General features: G+C 44.6%; 1 protein-coding gene and 1 pseudogene across 4 annotated transcripts in view; one reads left to right on the plus strand and one right to left on the minus strand.

Moving 5' to 3' along the window:
• Nucleotides 1-6,078: 6,078 nt before the first annotated feature.
• LOC117718188 (peptidyl-prolyl cis-trans isomerase H pseudogene) lies at nt 6,079-7,111 on the plus strand (annotated as a pseudogene).
• A 3,669-nt stretch (nt 7,112-10,780) lies between these two features.
• Sidt1 (SID1 transmembrane family member 1) overlaps nt 10,781-17,778 on the minus strand; it is a 90,197-nt gene continuing 83,199 nt past the window's right edge. For 2 of the 4 annotated variants that reach the window (XM_076942983.1, XM_076942985.1), the window contains 4 exons: nt 16,147-16,252; nt 15,952-16,062; nt 14,305-14,418; nt 12,137-12,338 (listed from right to left, as the gene is read on the minus strand). In XM_076942983.1, the coding sequence (XP_076799098.1) occupies nt 12,276-12,338; nt 14,305-14,418; nt 15,952-16,062; nt 16,147-16,252 (394 nt within the window). In that variant the 3' untranslated portion in view covers nt 12,137-12,275. Of the gene's footprint in view, nt 12,339-13,804; nt 13,854-14,304; nt 14,419-15,951; nt 16,063-16,146; nt 16,253-17,778 lie in introns of those variants that run through there. The other 2 variants (XM_034515124.2, XM_076942984.1) reach the window with 2 other exon arrangements.

Raw genomic sequence — 17,778 nt, forward strand, 5'->3', positions numbered from 1 at the left:
TGGTGGCAATGGGGTGGATTCACTCACCAGCAAGGGTGAAGGCAGGCAGGCAAAAAGCCACAGCTTTCCCCTAGAACCTCCTTGTGGCTGGGTCCCCATCATAAGGTGTCTTCCACGTGGGGGACAGTCTCTCCCCACAGTTAATCATTTTAAGAAATACTCTAGTAGATCTGGCCAAAGGAGAGTCTCTTAACTAATTCCAGAGCTTATGAAGTTGACAAGGTCAACCATCACATCTCGTCTTTGTCTTGTCCTGTGCTGACTTTGTTGCCATGACAAGTACCTGAGAAAGCATTTGGAAAGGAGAAAGGATTTTACTTTGGATCATGGGTTCCAGTTTCCACTCTTAAAGTTAGCTGGAGCCTTTGTTTTTGGGTCTGTGCTGTGGCAGAACAGTGTGGTACAGCAAAGCTGGTCACTTCAGGGTAGCTGAGAAGTAGAGAGCAGAGTGACAGACACAAAGGGGTCAGGGCTCACTGGGCTGGAGAGATGACTCAGCAGTTAAAAGCATGTGATGCTCTTACAGAGGACCCCAGTATGGTTCCCAGCAGCCATGTTGGACGGCTCACAATTGGCTCTAACTCCAGCTCCAGAGGCTCTGTGGTAGTTTGAAATGAGATAGTCCCCCATCATCTTTGGCATTTAGATGCCTGGTCCCTAGTTGGTGATGCTGTTTGGAAAAGTTTCGGTGGAGAAAGTTTGTCACTGGAGACAGGCTTTGAGAGTAAAAAGTCTGGTCTACTTCTGGTCTGCTTTCTTTGCTTCATACTTGATGTAAAGGAAGAGAGCTCTCAGCATCCTGTTCTGCTGCTGTGCCTGCTGTCTGCTGCCTGCTGCCACGCCTCCCGGCCATGATGAACTCTTACTCCTCTGGAACCGTAAGCCCAAATGAACCGTTCTTTAAGTGGCTTTTGGTCATGGTGTTTTATCATGTAACAGAAAAGTAACTAATGTCTGACAACTTCTGTCGTCTGTAGGCACCTCCACATGTGTACGCATACATGGTTAATTAAGAATAAAACAAAATGTATTTTCAAAATACATTTCAAAAGAAAGATAATAACATCCTTCCAAAGACATAACCTACCTTCTCCAATTAAGTCTTGCCTTCAAGTTTTTCCATCACCTCTAAATAATGCCATCAGTCATGACTGTATCAGCTAGCAAACCACCTGACTATCAAGTCAGGATCCTCATGTTCCAGTGACTCTCTATGACTGAATCTATCAGCTCAAAACCAAGCCTGCAATGCATGAACAAATACAATAGACATAAAGTGTCTATATCATAACATATGCTAGTATAAAAATATAAGTCATATATAAATATATATTGTATCACATCTATCTATCTATCTATCTATCTATCTATCTATCTATCTATCTATCTATCTATCTATCCATACATACATACATACATATATACATACATACATACATAAAATGAGAACCACAAAGGTCTCTTAGGTACCCCAGGAAAGGTGTGCACAGGAAGTCAAAGTGCACAATATTTTCATTCTAGCTTCTTAAGAATTGAGATTAAGATGTGATATTCTAGAGCTGGAGAGATGGCTCAGAGGTTAAGAGCATTTGCTGCTCTTCCAGAGGACCCAAGTTCAATTCCCAACACTTACATGGCTTATCACAGAGGTCTGTAACTCCAGTTCAAGTGGATCCATCAACCTCATAGAGAAGTACATGCAGGCAAAGCACCAGTGCACATGAAATAAAAGGTAAATAATAGTTTTTAAAAAGAAATTGGATAGTATGGCCCTCTTCCAAACCAAATTGTGTTGATTTTGGTTGTTGTTTGCATCATTTCTGGACAAACTTAGAAATATTTTGTCATCTTACTATAAATGAAAAATACAATTTTCCAGGGCAGCTATACCCTCTGCTTGAGTTTTGCTGAGATGAAGCCACAACCTTATCAGAGGTAAGGGGAGGACCCAAACACCAATGACAAAGATGATTCAGCCACTGACTGGGCTTAGATACTCTGTCGTGTCCATTGGGATGACACAGTCTCAGAGATCCTGCTGGATGAAGTTTGACTCTTAACAACTATTTGAGTCCCTGATTTTTTAAAAAAGATTTTATTTATTTATTTGAGTACACTGTTGCTGTCTTCAGACACACCAGAAGAGAGCATTCCATCTCATTACAGATGGTTGTGATCCACCACGTAGTTGCTGGGAATTGAACTCAGGACCTCTGGAAGAACAATCAGTGCTCTTAACTGAGAAGCCATCTCTCCAGGCCCCTGATTTATTTTTTTTTTTTTAAGTCAGAAAACCCACCACATCATTTCTTTGCTTTTTCTCCATTTTCAATTTTGGTTTGGAACCAGCAGACTCCCAGTGATAACCTGAAACTTTATAGCACATGCATTTTAATTTAAAAGGTGAGTCTTTCGATCTCATCTCTTTGCTAAGTGTAATCACTGGATTTATATATACAGTGAATTTATACAGGCTTCGAAACAGATGCAGCCTTTCTTACGTGAGTCCTGCTGTTCCAGTTTGAAGAGCCAAACATTTCCAAAACTTTAATTTCATTGGCTGACAATCCAAATGGCTTTGCAGGTTCATTGTAACCTGGGTTTCTCTAACAACCACGTATCATCTGAGCGTCACACTTCCTGTTAACAAGCTCAGATGTTCAGTAGTTATGTAGTCCCAGGCTGTGTGTCTTGCGTGTGTAAAAACACACCCAGATAATGGCTGGATCTTCCCCATGGTACAGTTTGTGCCTGGTCCAACCTGAGTCACACCTTACTGACTGGAAATTCAGGTTTCTGCAGCAGTCCTTCACCTAATGAACAGTGTTTGCACTAAGCATCAGTTTCTCAATGTGGAAAATGGGAAGGGTTTCAGGATTTGATCCAGTGATATGTACTCTCTCGGCAGGGTGCCTAATGAATGGATGCTGTCTGAATCATCTGTTCTGTTGCCGTTCTGGCTTTGGGATGGAGTCAGGAGTGGAGACCTCAGTTGCCAGTGCTTAGATCCAGTAGTGATGGAGCAAACTCCAGTCTCATGTTTGTTTTGTAGCAGGAGAGGACCTGGCAATGGTCAAGTCAAGGAGGCCTGGCTTTTGTTTATTTGATGATGAATTAAGATGCTCCCAACCCAATATCCCACCCCCTCTAAAAGCTTTGCTCAATGCTGGCGTTGAAAGTAGACATTTCCACCGGGCAGCGGTGGTGCACACCTTTAATCCCAGCACTTGGGAGGCAGAGGCAGGCGGATTTCTGAGTTCGAGGCCAGCCTGGTCTACAGAGTGAGTTCCAGGACAGCCAGGGCTACACAGAGAAACCCTGTCTCGAAAAACCAAAAAAAAAAAAAAAGAAAAAAAAAAAAGAAAAGAAAAGAAAAAAGAAAGAAAGAAAGTGGGCATTTCATTTTTCTTATGAAATGCTTGATGTCTACTCACAGCATGTCTTACGTGTTAACATCTTCCTGTTTATTTGAAAAGACAGATATTTTCTTGTGGGCATGACATTCCAGGCTGGGAGAAGCTGGATGTCAGCTTGCCTGTTAGATTGCATATGATACTTCATTCTTCATTCTTTTGCGACACGTTCTTACATAGCCTTGGTTGGCCTAGAACTTGCTGTGTAACTGAGGTGTCTTAGTTAGTATTCCTAGTGCTGCAAAGAAAAAAAAACATGACCAAAAAACAAACCAGGGAGGAAAGGCTTGATTTGGCTTACCCTCCAGATCATATAGTTCATCATTAGAGAAAGTCAAGGCGGGAACTCTAGCAGGGCTGGAACCTAGAGGCAGGAGCTGATGGAAGGGTGCTGCTTACTGGTTTGCTTTGCATAGCTTTCTTAGCCTGCTGTCTTATAGAACCCAGGACTGCCTGTCCAGGGATAGCACCACTCACAATGGGCTGGGCCCTCTTCCATTGGTCACTAATTGAGAAAATGCCTTACAGCTGGATCTCATGGATGCATTTCCTCAACTGAGGCTTCATTGTCTCAGTTGACTCTAGCTTGTGTCAGGTTGACACACAAACCAGCCAGTATACAAGTATAACCTTGAACCTCTTTTCCCAGTGCTGTGGACTGAACCCAAGGTCTAGTGATTGTTATGCAAGTGCTCTATGGCTGAACTAAAATCTGTAACTCTTAAACTTTGAACTTTTGGTCCCCATCTTTCAACCTCCCAAATGCTGGGATAATAGTATGCGCCAACCCTGCCCAATTTATGCAGTGCCAGGGCTCAAACCCAGTGCTTTCATATGGTGTTTTTAAATACCACCTGGAGTAGCTGCAAGTCTCTGTACTCAGCTCAGAGGATCCTGAGGTCCTGCCTTTCTTTTCCCTTTAACCTACCTAACAAATTGGGCCTGGAGAGATGGCTCAGCAGTTAAGAGCACTGGCTGCTCTTCCAGAGGACCTGGTTTAATGTCTAGCACCCAGGTTCAATTCCCAGCACCCACATAGCACCCACATAGCAGCTCACAACTGTCTGTAAAGTTACAGGGGACGCCCTCACATAGACATATAGACAGACAGACATTCAGGCAAAACAGCAAACAGGTTTTAAAGATCTACCTAACAAGTTAAACCCTCAGCACCAAAAAGTTTGCTCTTCCTTTGGTCCAGCCACTCTTTCCTAACATTTATATAGTGTTCTCACTAAATGACATTCTGCAAGCTCTCCATTACTGGTTACCAACACTACTGTGTACTGCTGTCCAGGAAGTTACACCATTTTCTTCCGTTGTATGTTACTTCTTCATTCTGTCACCCTGAAAGCAATAGAGTTTTTCTCCATGTCCAGCCTTGACTTGCTTACTCTATTTTTTTTGTTGTTGTTTTTGTTTTTTCGAGACAGGGTTTCTCTGTGTAGCCCTGGCTGTCCTGAAACTCACTCTGTAGACCAGGCTGGCCTCGAACTCAGAAATCCACCTGCCTCTGCCTCCCAAGTGCTGAAATTAAAGGTGTGTGCCTCCACCGCCCGATTTTGGTTGTCAACTTGACCACATCTGGAACAAACTATAAACCCAAGCAGTTGACCATGCCTTTGCAGTCAGAAGACCTACCCAGAAGGTGGTGGTCCACATAACAGGACATGGGAGAAGGAAGACTTTGCTTTTTGCTTGCTCACTTGCAAGTTCATCTGTCCTGTTCCTGGGGCTTTCCATTTCTGGTGTTAGAACCCATTTCTTTGGGATTCCAAGGTAGATTGAAGACTCTCTAGGGCTATTACAGGATTCTAGCTCCAGATCTGGGCTGTGGAGACTTCCAGTCTCATGGACTGAACAACTACCAGATTCTCCATCTTTTTGTCTTGCAACAGCCATTGTTGGACTGCCTGGATCATAGCCTATAAAAGCCTATAAGCCACCCTAATAACACACACACACATACACACACAGACACACACACACACTCTTCTCATATGCGCGAGTGTATTCTATCCAACTTTATCCCTTTGAGAATCCTGTCTAATCCACTTACCTTCTTGGAATGTTTTAGGCTAAAATGTGTTCCTCCCTCTTAGGCAGTCAGAAAAAAAAGTGCCACTAGCTAAGATGTTATGCCTGTAGTTTCAGAACTAGGGAAAAGCCAGGAAGACCATGAGTTGGAGACTAGCCTGTACTACATTGTAAAAGCCATTTCATGGAGGGGAAAAATGGAACGGAAACGATGATTGTTTGAACCAACTTTCAACTGGGTTTCCATTCTTCTAGTTGAGTGTAATTTTCCTTCTCTGCAGCATTCCATTCATGTTCTTCTTCTATTATTCTAATACTTGAAATTTCTCAGGCGTATTTGGAGCCATTTTTAGTGCAAAGTTTATGTCTTTAAGGTTCCCCATTCTTTAAAATCTCCCTTCATCTTCTCCCCATCCACCCCAACACTTCAGGATCTCAACATGTAGTTAAGGATGGCCCTCACAGGCTCAGATGAGTGCTTAGTCAGCATGTATTGGCACAATTTGAAAGAATTAGAAGGATTATGAGGTGCAGTTTTGTTGGAGGAAGTATGTCATTAGGGTCAGACTTGCCAGGCCCAGGGTCTGTTTCCCCTTCCCTGATTCTCTGCCTCTGGAGCCAGCTGTAGCTTTCCGCTACTGCTCCAGCACCTACCTGCATGCTACCATGCTTCCTGCCATGATGGTGATGGACTAAACCTCCGAAACTGTAAACAAGCCTCCAGTTAAATGCTTTCTCATTTAAGAATTGGTCGTGATGTCTCTTCACAGCAACAGAACTGTGACTGAGACAAATGCTAAGAATTCTATGAAACCACTCTTTTACTCTTTGCTTACTTAAAATAAATGCATAGGAGGCTTCTACTTTTGGGTCAAAGCCATGGCGGTGGCAAATTCAAGTCCAGTCAATCCAGTGGTCTTCTTTGATGTCAGCATTGGCGGCCAGGAAGTTGGTCGCATGAAGATCGAGCTCTTTGCAGATGTGGTGCCTAAGATGGTAAAGAACTTTAGGCAATTCTGCACTGGAGAGTTCAGAAAAGATGGCGTTCTGATAGGATACAAAGGTAGCACTTTCCACAGAGTCATAAAGGATTTTATGATTCAGGGTGGAGATTTTGTTAATGGCGATGGTACTGGAGTTGCCAGTATTTACCGGGGTCCGTTTGCAGATGAAAATTTTAAACTTAGACACTCGGCTCCAGGCCTGCTTTCCATGGCAAACAGTGGTCCCAGTACAAATGGCTGTCAGTTCTTTATCACGTGTTCTAAGTGTGACTGGCTGGATGGAAAGCATGTAGTGTTTGGAAAAATCATTGATGGACTTCTAGTGATGAGGAAGATAGAGAATGGCCCCAACAACAAGCCCAAACTGCCAGTGGTGATCTCACAGTGTGGGGAAATGTAATCTAGACAAGATGGAACCAGGTCCTCTGCTGTTGGGGGTGACATTCTCCACTGAGTCTCACAAGCTGGAATGGCCTCTTTGTTTGCTTCCCCGTCTCTACAGTATGGGATCCAGGACCTGGAATTATCACAGATCAGAACCAATAATCCTATTTAAATTTTGAACTGTAAAAATAATTTTAATGCAAAAAAAAATAAACGCATGGTAACATTTTGTTTCTGCTCTGTCTTCTCCTTTGGATTATAGAGCACAGGATATAAAAGTCTTTTGTCCTTTGGTATGCCCTGGTTCTTCCCACTGCCCAGTCCAAATATTTTCCAATGATTGAGTGAAGTGAATAGAGCAGTAGGAAGAAAATAAAGGCCAATGCACCCCCTAAAAAGATTAGTCTACAAGTTGTCCTGTGTTTGAGAAGGAGAGTAAAGAAGACTGAATGCACTCTCTTCATGGAAGAGGCCTGCCTGGTACCAGGTGCTCTGTGAAACTTTGCATAAGCAATACAATAAAATCTCCCAAAATGCACGTTGGAGTCTTTCTGGGACTTGATAATGCTTCATTATCTTCAAATAAGATACTTTGAATCATCTTTGATAACCTTTTGTTTAAAGGATTGAAAGTTGTATTTACAAAAAATATCAAGATTTAGCATAAAGGGACCCAGAGCAAGATATGTAAAGCTGAATACCAGATGTCTCTTCCCTTTTGTGATGTACTTAGAGATGGGCCTCGCACCCTTTGCTTAGCCCTGACTAAAGTATAGTATTGCTTTTAGGCCGATGTGGTTAACCATTGTTTACGTCCAGTGAAGCTGATGGGTCTTGGGTCACACAGACGTCACAGAAGCCAAAGGTTATAGGATAGGAGTGAGGGATGTCCTTTTTGAATGTGTACGTATGTCTATAGGGTGATACCATGTGGTGCCTGAGACAGCCGCCCACAGAGGTGTAAAGAGGGTGTCTGATCTCGCTGGATCTGCAATTACAGATGGATATAAACTGTCCCGCATGGGTGTTATAAAAGCATCTCTCACATTCTAAGAGATGAAGTTTTGCTGGAACTCATAACCAGAGCTAATAATACACTTGAGAGTCACTTAAAGCTAACTACTTCTATCCTGCTTTGTACTTAGCCTGCCTGCCTTTCTGAAAACAATGACAACCAACCTTACTTCCTTGACTTTTCCATGTGATCAGCCAGCTTCTACAACCTAAGCTAAAAATGTATAGCTACAGTCTTATGTGATGTACTCTTCCATGCCCCGACCCAGAGTAACACATGTGCATGTGCGTATTAGAGTAATGAGTGTCAGTAATTGCAAGTAGGTTGAGAGCAGCCTTATAAAATGAATATCCACCATAAACGTAGAAGACAACACTTAGATATTGCTGGATAGCATTCGTTTGTTGTCTGGTTCAACTGAGATGAGTGACTTAATCTTGTAAAACACTATTAAAGATTCCTCTATTAGTAGACGCCATCCAAACTAAAACCACCACTCTAGTGTTCTACTCTGGAAGCTCTGGGGTGCTTGCTAAGTTTACCTGAATTCATGTGTTAACGACAGACAACACGTAGCCTTGTTGACAATGGTGACTTAATAGGGAAGAGACATTAAAACGTAGCCCTGGTATATATATATATATATATATATATATATATATATATATATATATATATCTTGTCTCCTCTGAACAGTGAAAGCAAAGGAAGCAATATGTCTACTTCTCTTCCATGTGGAATCATGGTGAGCCAGGCTTGGCCAGCTTCAGGCTAAGCAAACCATCTGCACTCTGTGTTCTTTCTTCCTTTTGCCAGGAGATGAGTCATGGTGGCTGACTTGACACTTATCTTTCCTTCTAGGACCTTTTTGGGTACCCGAGAGGTTGAGGCTCCCTTTATATAGGCAGAGCCTCCAGTTTGCCTGCTAGTGGGAGCCCTGGGCTGATGGGTAGGAGTGTAAGGTACACTACACATAGCAGCCGTCAGATTCCAGTGGTGTCAGGCGCTCTAAAGGAGAAAACTGCTGGAGCTTTCTCTCCTTTGAGATGGGTGGAGATGGCTGATGCTGTTTTTAGCCAGATTCTGTACTAAGCCCCAACTTTGGAAGCATTAAAGATTTCCACTTGGAACTAAGAGAAAAATGCAGTGGCAGATGGCAAGGGGGAGCCTAGGGAATGGAGAGGCGATAATCTTGGCCTTGCCTCTGAAGGTCAAGCGACCCCTCGACCCCAGGGTCTTCTGCAGATGAGAGCAGGAAACATGGAGACTACCAGGGAGGATCTGAGAGAACAGAACAGGGACACTCGAAGGCTTTGTTACTGTGCCACAGCATCCCTGTGGGTGTTAGAAGGTGGGACCTGAGGACCAGCTCCGTTGTGATAACACACATTCCTGGGCCCTTACCATTCTGTGAGCCATGAGCTCTGGGCTATACAGAGAATCAGAGCTTCGGCAGCTTAATTGAGGTCACACAGCCAGTAGGCTGACATTCACAGACTAAAAGCCTGACTCTGTGATCTCTCTTAGACTTAACAGTGGCTTTCACAAAGGTATCTCTTAGCTGCTGCCTTTCCCCCTCGGTTTCAGACAGCGTGCTTGTCACTCAGAAGGAGAAACATTTGGGTATTATTTGATTCGCTGACACATGCATTTTGCAAACCCAAAGAACATTCTGCAGGCTGCCTGGAGTTACCAGGGAAGCAGCTGCAGCTGTTTTCATCCCCAGTTGCTGGCTCAGGGGTTGCCTTTAGTCACGGAAAGTCCCTTCCCCAGATAGACTCCAGTTTTCCATTGGCTTCTCTTGCTGCTAAAATAGAAACAGGCGAATCTCCCAGGCATCCAGTGTGAACAGGTGCAGCTGCTGCCCCAGGGTTTGTGAGAGGTGAGAAGATCTCGTATTTTACAGGCTCAGTCTCGTTCCTCTGGGTGTTGCATCTCTGTTCCACTCCAACTAAGAAGCTCTCTTAACTTCTGACAGTCCTCAGCCAAGAGTCTCCCTCTCTCTCTCTCTCTCTCTCTCTCTCTCTCTCTCTCTCTCTCTCTCTCTCTCTCTCTCTCTCTCTCTCTCACCAGCCCACTGCCCTTCAGAGTCAGCTTTGCCTTTGCTTTTAAGAGGCAAAGGGCATAGACATGACAGAGTCAGCACAGGCATCGTTTTAGATCCCGAGGCTCCTTCCCTGTGGCCTTCCTCTGCCCCAGCACTCACACTAATGTCCCAGATGAAGCACAATGACCTCCAGCCACAAGATCTGTGCAGTAGAAACAACCAGCAACATGTGACTTGGAAGGTCTATTTTTTAAAAGCAGGTTTGGTCTGGGGTTTTTTAGCCTGCTACAAAGAACAGAAATGATCAGGACATGTGACATTACAAGACAGGACACAACAGAGCACAGGGACACAGAAGCACAGTCACCCTCCCTTCTTCCCTCCCCATGGGTCCCTTTCACTTTTCCCATTTTTATCGACTCTCTGCCCCCAAACAAACTTCCAAGACAGATAAGTGTATCTTTATATTAATCTGCTCAGCCACAGGACTGTGTGGATGGACATGGCTGTACACATTTTCATTATTGGGTCCATTTAGGATATAAAACCAGGGGGACCAATTTGAAAGAATCAGCTCACGTCAGCCATAAGTAACCAGATTTGAATGTTTTCTCTGTTACTTGTTTGTTTTGTTTTGAGACCGGTCTCATTGGCCTGGAGCTCACTCTGTAGACCAGATGGGACTTGAACTCATAGACCCACCTCCCTCTGCCTGTGCTGGGATTAAGGGCATGAACCACCAAACCTCACTTGTTTGGAACTTTTTAAAAAAAAGATGTTTGACTAGGACAACCCTCTGATTGATAGCCTTCGCATGACCCACAGAGGGCAACAAGTTTTGAAATAACGAAGAATAACAGAAATTGTGAACATGAGACCATTTTGGAAAGAAAGACTGCATAAAATTCTTCATGGAAACTATCTTTACATTTTTAAAACCAGAAAAAGCTTGCTGTTCAGACTTCTAAAGCACACGGTTGAACACAGATATCTGAGAGAAAGAATGATAGTTTTTTTTTTTTTTTTTAAAGAGGAATGCCTGATCCATTTCCTTACTAAACGTTCAAGAAAGCATTGGGTGAGGATGACGTCAATTTCACAAGCAAGTAGGCATGTGTGCACACACTTGTGTGTCTATTTTCTGATGGCATCATACCACACACAACCAGGAAGCCTGATCCAAATGGAGTTTCTCATAGGGTTTGCCAGATGACATGAGAGAAGAAAGCTAGAACACTGCGCTTTTTTTTACATCCTCCTGGGGACAGAGTGAGAATGGGATACAGTAAGAGGTGACTGGATTAGCTGTGACCTCTGGTGGTAGTGGGAGGAGCATGTGTCCATCCTAAGTTACTGCTGAGAACTTCAAACAGGTAGTCTGGAACCTGTGACATAAGTGACAGGCTCAGTTGTGGAGGACACCAGGGTAATGGTGCTGGGGAACACTTATTCCACGAAAAGGCTGTATAGGCACAAATTGACCGGTGTGTCTGGGGGCCATCAAGCATGGTTGGTTTGTTGAATTTGCTCCAGGATCCCGAGTCATTAAGGTGAATGCTGCCTGTCTGATGCTCAGCCACTAAGCACCGTCCATCATTTCTCCTGCTGTAGAAAGAAAGCATTTCTCCATTTGTGTCCATCTTGGAGCCGTTAGAAGTCTATGGAGAAAGAGGGACCTTCTAAGAAGGCAGCATCAGAGTGCAGAGTCAACATCCAATGGTGAGATGAAGACATGAAGAAATAGGTGATCACCCAGGCCGTGGGTCCAACAAAGGTGATCTATTCAGAAGTGTGTGTGTCAAAGTCCCATTCAGAGCATTGCCGGCAGTGCCAGGAATTCAAGCTAAAAGGTGACATAGCTTGAGTAACTAGAATGTCTGTCCCCAGTTGGGTGGGAACTTGGTCCCATTTCTGCACCATATTCTGAGGAATCTGGTCCTCTGAGAGCCAGGGGAGAATGAGATAGTGCTTTGGCCTTCTAGAGCAGCAGGTGTCTCAGAGGTGTGGAAATGGCCACACACAAGGTTCTAGGTGGGAGGTCTGAGTAGCCGGTTTCTCTGGCCAATCTCAGTGAGGATGGGAGGGGCCAGGCAGGTAAGCTGGCCCAATGCAATTTGTGTCTAGATAACAGAGGTTCTTGCAAACAGAGGTTCTTGAGCCTCCTGGCTCTGTCTCTGTGCACAACAGGCCTTCCCTTCTACCATTCTTCTTGAGGTTTAGCTCAGCCCCAAGCTCTTCCTGTGTGAATGCAGACACCATTGACTCCCCTGAAGCAGGTGGAGCATCTGGCAGTGGTCAAGCTTCTGCATTCACCATGTTTCCACAAAACAGCACCAAGGTGGATTGCTCCTTCTTCTCCCTGTGATGCTGGGGGCTCAGAAGACAGGGATCTGGTCTCTGCGGACCACATCCAGGTCGTCATCCAGAGTCAACAACACCTGGAGTGAGAGAGTTGGAGATGGGAAGGGAACATAAGTCCTGGCCACACTAAGTCCCTGATTTCTCTTCATGTCTCCCACAGACTGAAAACCACATATCTCCTAAGTTGGTCTCATGTTTTTAGCAGTGATCCTCACTGCCCTGTTTTGAACCCGGGTTTGCCGTTACGAAAGTATAGTTCATTTATCAAGTTACTCAAATACCCATGAAGAGTGTTCTCCCATGCTATTCTTGATGCCAGAGACTTGGCTGGGGGTGGGAGCAGCACCTACCCTCTGCCCTGGAGCTCCCATTCATGAAAGGATCTCAAACAGGAAGAAGGCATGTGAGGTAGAATACAGTATATTTCACAGTCGTATTGTGAGGGTTAAAATTAAACTAGGTAGTAGGTATTGGGAGCTTGGGGCAGAGAATGGCAAAATACTTGGTGAGGTGGCCTGGGTAGTCATTGCTTAGATGGTGACCAAGGGAAACGGAGCACAGCAATCACTGTAGAAGAAGAGAAGGAGGAAGGCTTTTAGGAGCCATGGGGGTTGAGGACTCCACAAAAACATGACCCACGGAATCAACTAAGTAAGGTTCATAGGAGCTCACAGACACTAGCGACAATCACAGACAGACCCTGTGCGGATCTGAGCTAGACCCTCGGCATATATGTTATGGTTCCTGTAGGCTCACTAACAAGAGAGTGGGTATCTCTGACTCTTTTGTGCTCTTGGGACCCTTTTCTTCCTACGTGTCACATAATCTGACCTTGATATGAAGGTTTGTGCCTAGTCTTGTGTAACTTATTATTCCACGTTCAGTTATATAATATATAATATCCCTGGAAGGCCTGCTCTTCTTTGAGGGGTCGGGGATAGGGAAAGGGTGGATCTAGAGGAGGAGGGAGGATGGAAGTGACTGGGAGGAGTGGGAGAAGGGGGAACTGTAGCTGAGATGTCATTTATGTAAAGAATAAACATTTAAAAAGGAAGTAAGGAAGAAAGAAGAAGTAGAAGGAGGACGATGAGGAGGAGGAGGAGGAGGAGGAGGAGGAGGAGGAGGAGGAGGAGGAAGATGAGAAGGAGAGAGACAGAAGAGGGAACCATTTCTGTTCTGCTTCAGTTCCCGCCCCACACAGAACCACTAACTCCATTTTGTTATCTTTTGTCCCCCTTATCAGGAAAGTCCAAGTGTCAGAGAGAGTGGCTGAACTTCCCACACTGGCCACTAGAGGGAAGCCCTGCTTTACTTTTGTGATTGCAGGGCTGACCTCAGAGGGCTTGAAGCCATCTGCAGTGGCAATCCAGTTATCATGCCAGCCTGTGTTCAGGTACCACAGACATTTAATTAGGAGGAGAGGAAGGACTAAATGCTGACGGTGGTCATCTTATGCAAGCATACCTTACCTACTCATGGATTCTGAGAAGGGACACAAGCAAACCCCAGGGACGGTGGGTTTGTAGTGTGCGTATTAGGTGGCGTCTCTGAGCTTATCTAGGAACTTAATCTTCACAAAATACACAGTGAGACTAGAGGAAGGGAAAGAAGAGATTCTATCATGAGAAGGAAGTCTATGGATGAGAATTAGTGAATCTGCCTTAAGTGGTTTCTGGGGGGATTCTGAGCATTTGAACCCAATAACCAATTCCATCCAAGGGCATTGTGGAAATAACCAATTAACCAAATAACCAATTCCATCCAAGGGCACTAAGGAAAATAGTCTTGTCACTCTGTGTGTACAAATATTGACAAGTAGGGGAAAATGAAAGTTATGATATCACACAAAGTCACAGTAAACACACACACACACACACACACACACACACACACACACACACACACACACACGGAGATGAAGATGATCAGTACACTGACTTGCGATGAAGAACCGTGGAGAATAACCAAAAGGAATAGAGAGGCGTGAGGATGAGCAGAGGGGAACCGTGAGCCTTCAGATGGGGGAAGACGCAGCTGACTCACCAGGAACGAGAAAAACAGGGCAGTAGCGGACAGGAAGTGCCAGATGTCATGGTCATCAAAGAAATCGAGCAGGACACACTCTCGGTTCTTCTCCCGGGATTCCGCCGGGGTTCCCTGCGGGGAAAGTGGGGGCAGATGTAAGCAAGCCTCCCATGGCTCAACTATTTCAGGGTTTGGTTTTGAAGAAGCAGCTTTCAAGGATTGTGTATACAGTAGAGTATAACAATGCGGTTTACAATAGCCCCGGAGTAGAGACAACTCAAATGTCCACCAAGAGATGAATGGACTGTTGCACACACTGTGCCCCACAGTGGAAAACATTTCAGTAATTAGAATACATGCTGATGCAGGCCACACCATGGAGGATCTAGCCACTATTATGCTGTACACTGCACAGATAAAGCCTGACTCAGAGGGCACATGGTATGTGGAGCTACCTCTAGGACAATGGTCTTCAACCTGCTAGTCAAGGCTTTTTTGGGGATGAGGGGGTCACATATCAGATAGCTTTCATACCAGCTATGGACATCACAATTCATAACTAGCAAAATTACAGTTATGAAGTAGCAACAAGGTAATTTTATGGCTGGGGGTCACCACATCATGAGGAACTGTGTTAAAGGGTTGTATCGTTAGGAAGGTTGAGAACCACTGCTCTAGGAAATGTCCAGACTAGCCACTCTATAGCCACAGAGGGTAGGCTAATGGCTGGGAAATACCGCCAGTTCAAGGAGAAACAAGATGGCTGCTCACAAGTTTTCTTTCTGGGGTCATACAAATCAAATGTGGGTTCTAAAATCAAATGTGCTGATGCTGTGGTAGAACTGAGACTTTACTCATGTGTGCCGCGCCAACCCTGACCAGCAGGAATTAAGACACGGAACAACCTTCTCACAGCAGTTTACTCAGGATGCTTAGCAGTTGGTAGTCAAGATGGTGAGCCCCCATCCCTTCCCGGGCGCAGCTTATAAACCCTGCCAGGAGCCCATGAACTCACGTATCATCTCTCCATAGGCTCGTGACACTTGCGTAAGATCAGGCCATCTTGAAGCACAGCCTTCACACCTAATAAGGACTTGTTTATCACTTGGCCCTCGGGTGGCCATCGCCATCTTGGGGCGAGGTTCTTATAGCGCCTAACACTCATGTGCTTCAGATACAGCACTGGTTTCTGAGACCTCAGCTTTCCTGTCTACAACAAGACAGATATAGTAGTCCCGTGCCCTGCCCCACCCCTGCATTTGATGGATATCGGTTTTGATGAGAAAGACTTTGTCAATATTGCTAATCAAATGTTAAATATCTTCTGCAAACAGACTGTAAGAGACTAATGAAGATCGTGTTTGCAGTATCTACAGGGCTTTCCAGTTCATGTAGTATTACCTCAGTAATGTCACTTGCCTGCTATTTAAGTGTGCCTGTTAAGCCTTCTCTCTTCTGGAGAAGCTGTGAATTTAGATAATGAGGAAAACAAAGCAAAAAGCAAGAGAGGGAGGAAGGTACAAAGGGCACGATGGAGCACGAACTGCTAGGGAGAGAGGGGGAGGGGGAGGGGGAGGGGAGGGGGAAGGGAGGGGGAGGGGAGGGGGGAGGGGGAGAGAGAGAGAGGAAGAAGAGGAGGAGAAATGAAATGAACAGGCCGCTTACCTCCCAGCTGCTGAGGTTCTGGAAGAAAAAGTACAGGGCCGCAGCCCACACCACGGCAGTGGCCACGATGCAGAAGACTGGTAGCGGGAGGACCTTCTCAGAGCTTCGAAGCTGTGGAGAGATGCAGAGCACTGAGGCTGGAGCCCCAGCTGCGGGCAGGCCCCCTGGCGTGGCCAGCTCCTCACGCGTGCTCACCTTCATGATGATGTAGAAAGCCAAATACAGCAGTAGGTTGCAGATGAAGATGCCCAGCATGTAGGAGGCAAAGTCCCTGGGCCGGTAGATCAATCCAAAGAGGGCACTGTGGACGTAGGATAGGGTGTTGGGATCAGGTAAAAGCGGGTACCATGAGTGGATCCTTAACCACTGCTGGGGAGTTCACCGAAAACACACTTTTAAAACACAGGCATGCGAGGCGCAGTAGGTGCGTTTGGCATTGTGTAAACATCTAGAATGCATTTACTCAAGCCAAGATGACCACCATGCCGTTTGGCTATATCATCTTTTGGGACCACCGTGTACACGTGGTCCTCTGCTAACTGAAATGTCTTTAGATGCTGAGTGACAATTATACAACTTAATGAATAATAAAACTTTTAATTTATTTCAGCTTTGCTAGAACATTCACTTCTAGTGACTTCACAAAGTTCTTTTAGGTGAATGCACTGTGAAGTGAGGAGCCATCTTTCCTCTCTGGGTGAAATGGTTTTCCCAGAATCCGTTAGTTTTTCATGATTATAAGCAGCACTGTCAGGAATAAGTGAACCCCTGGGATGTACTTCATTTGTTTACATTTAAGGTTATTAGTTCAGGGGCTGGAGAGATGGCTCAGCAGTTGAGTACTGACTACGCTTCCAGAGATCCCAAGTTCAAATCCCAGCAACCACATGGTGGCTCACAACCATCTGTAATGGTTTCTGATGCCCTCTTTTGGTGTGTCTGAAGACAGTGACAGTGTACTCACATATATAAAATAAATGAATCTTTGGGGGAAAAGAGATTATTAGTTCATCAGACTAGATAACTGCAGGTAGGATTACCACAGTAACTGGCTTGAAAGGCATTGCAAGTTTACGCCAGCTTTCTATATTTAATTTAGTTCCCAAGTTTACTCTGTATGAAGGTTAACTTTAAGTTTGTTTCAAACTTCTATTAGTATAACAAAATATTCGTAACCCCTCCATCTTAAGACAGGGTTTCCATGTGTATCCCTGGCTGGCCTAGAACTTGCTCTGTAGCCAGGCTGGCCTCTGCCTCTCAAGTGCTGGGATTAAAGGCCCATGTCACATACCTGGCTGTAACTCTTCTTCATCTCCTTATTTGAAAGATTTTTTTTTCTTTTAAAAAATAAATATACTTTAAAAACGTACAGTGTGATGAATGGTACATACTGGTAATCTCAGCACTTTGGAAGCTGAGGCAGGAGGATTGCCATGAGTTTGAGGCTATCCTGGACTACATAGTGAGGACCAGGTAAGTCAGGATTAGATAGCAAGACCCTGTCTCAAAAAGAAAAAAAAAAAATAACACAGAATAACACAAAACCAAACAACAGTAGAAAACAAGTAAAAATTGTTGACTCTAGGAAACAAACAAAATTGTCAAGAAGAATTTTATCAAACTAAAGAGCTTCTACATAGCATGCAGTTCACAGAGTGAAGAGGAGAAAATGGTTGTCAACAATTCTGGACTGATTACTTTGGGCTAAAATCTGTCCTGGATAGTTTTTTGTTGTTGTTGTTGTTTGTTTTTGTCATCTTGACATAAGATAAGGCCATCTGGGAAAAGGAACTTCAATTGAGAAAAAAAGATTCCATCGGGTTGGCC

Source organism: Arvicanthis niloticus, chromosome 12 (genome assembly GCF_011762505.2).
Source record: "Arvicanthis niloticus isolate mArvNil1 chromosome 12, mArvNil1.pat.X, whole genome shotgun sequence".
Classification (NCBI taxonomy): Eukaryota; Metazoa; Chordata; class Mammalia; order Rodentia; family Muridae; genus Arvicanthis; species Arvicanthis niloticus.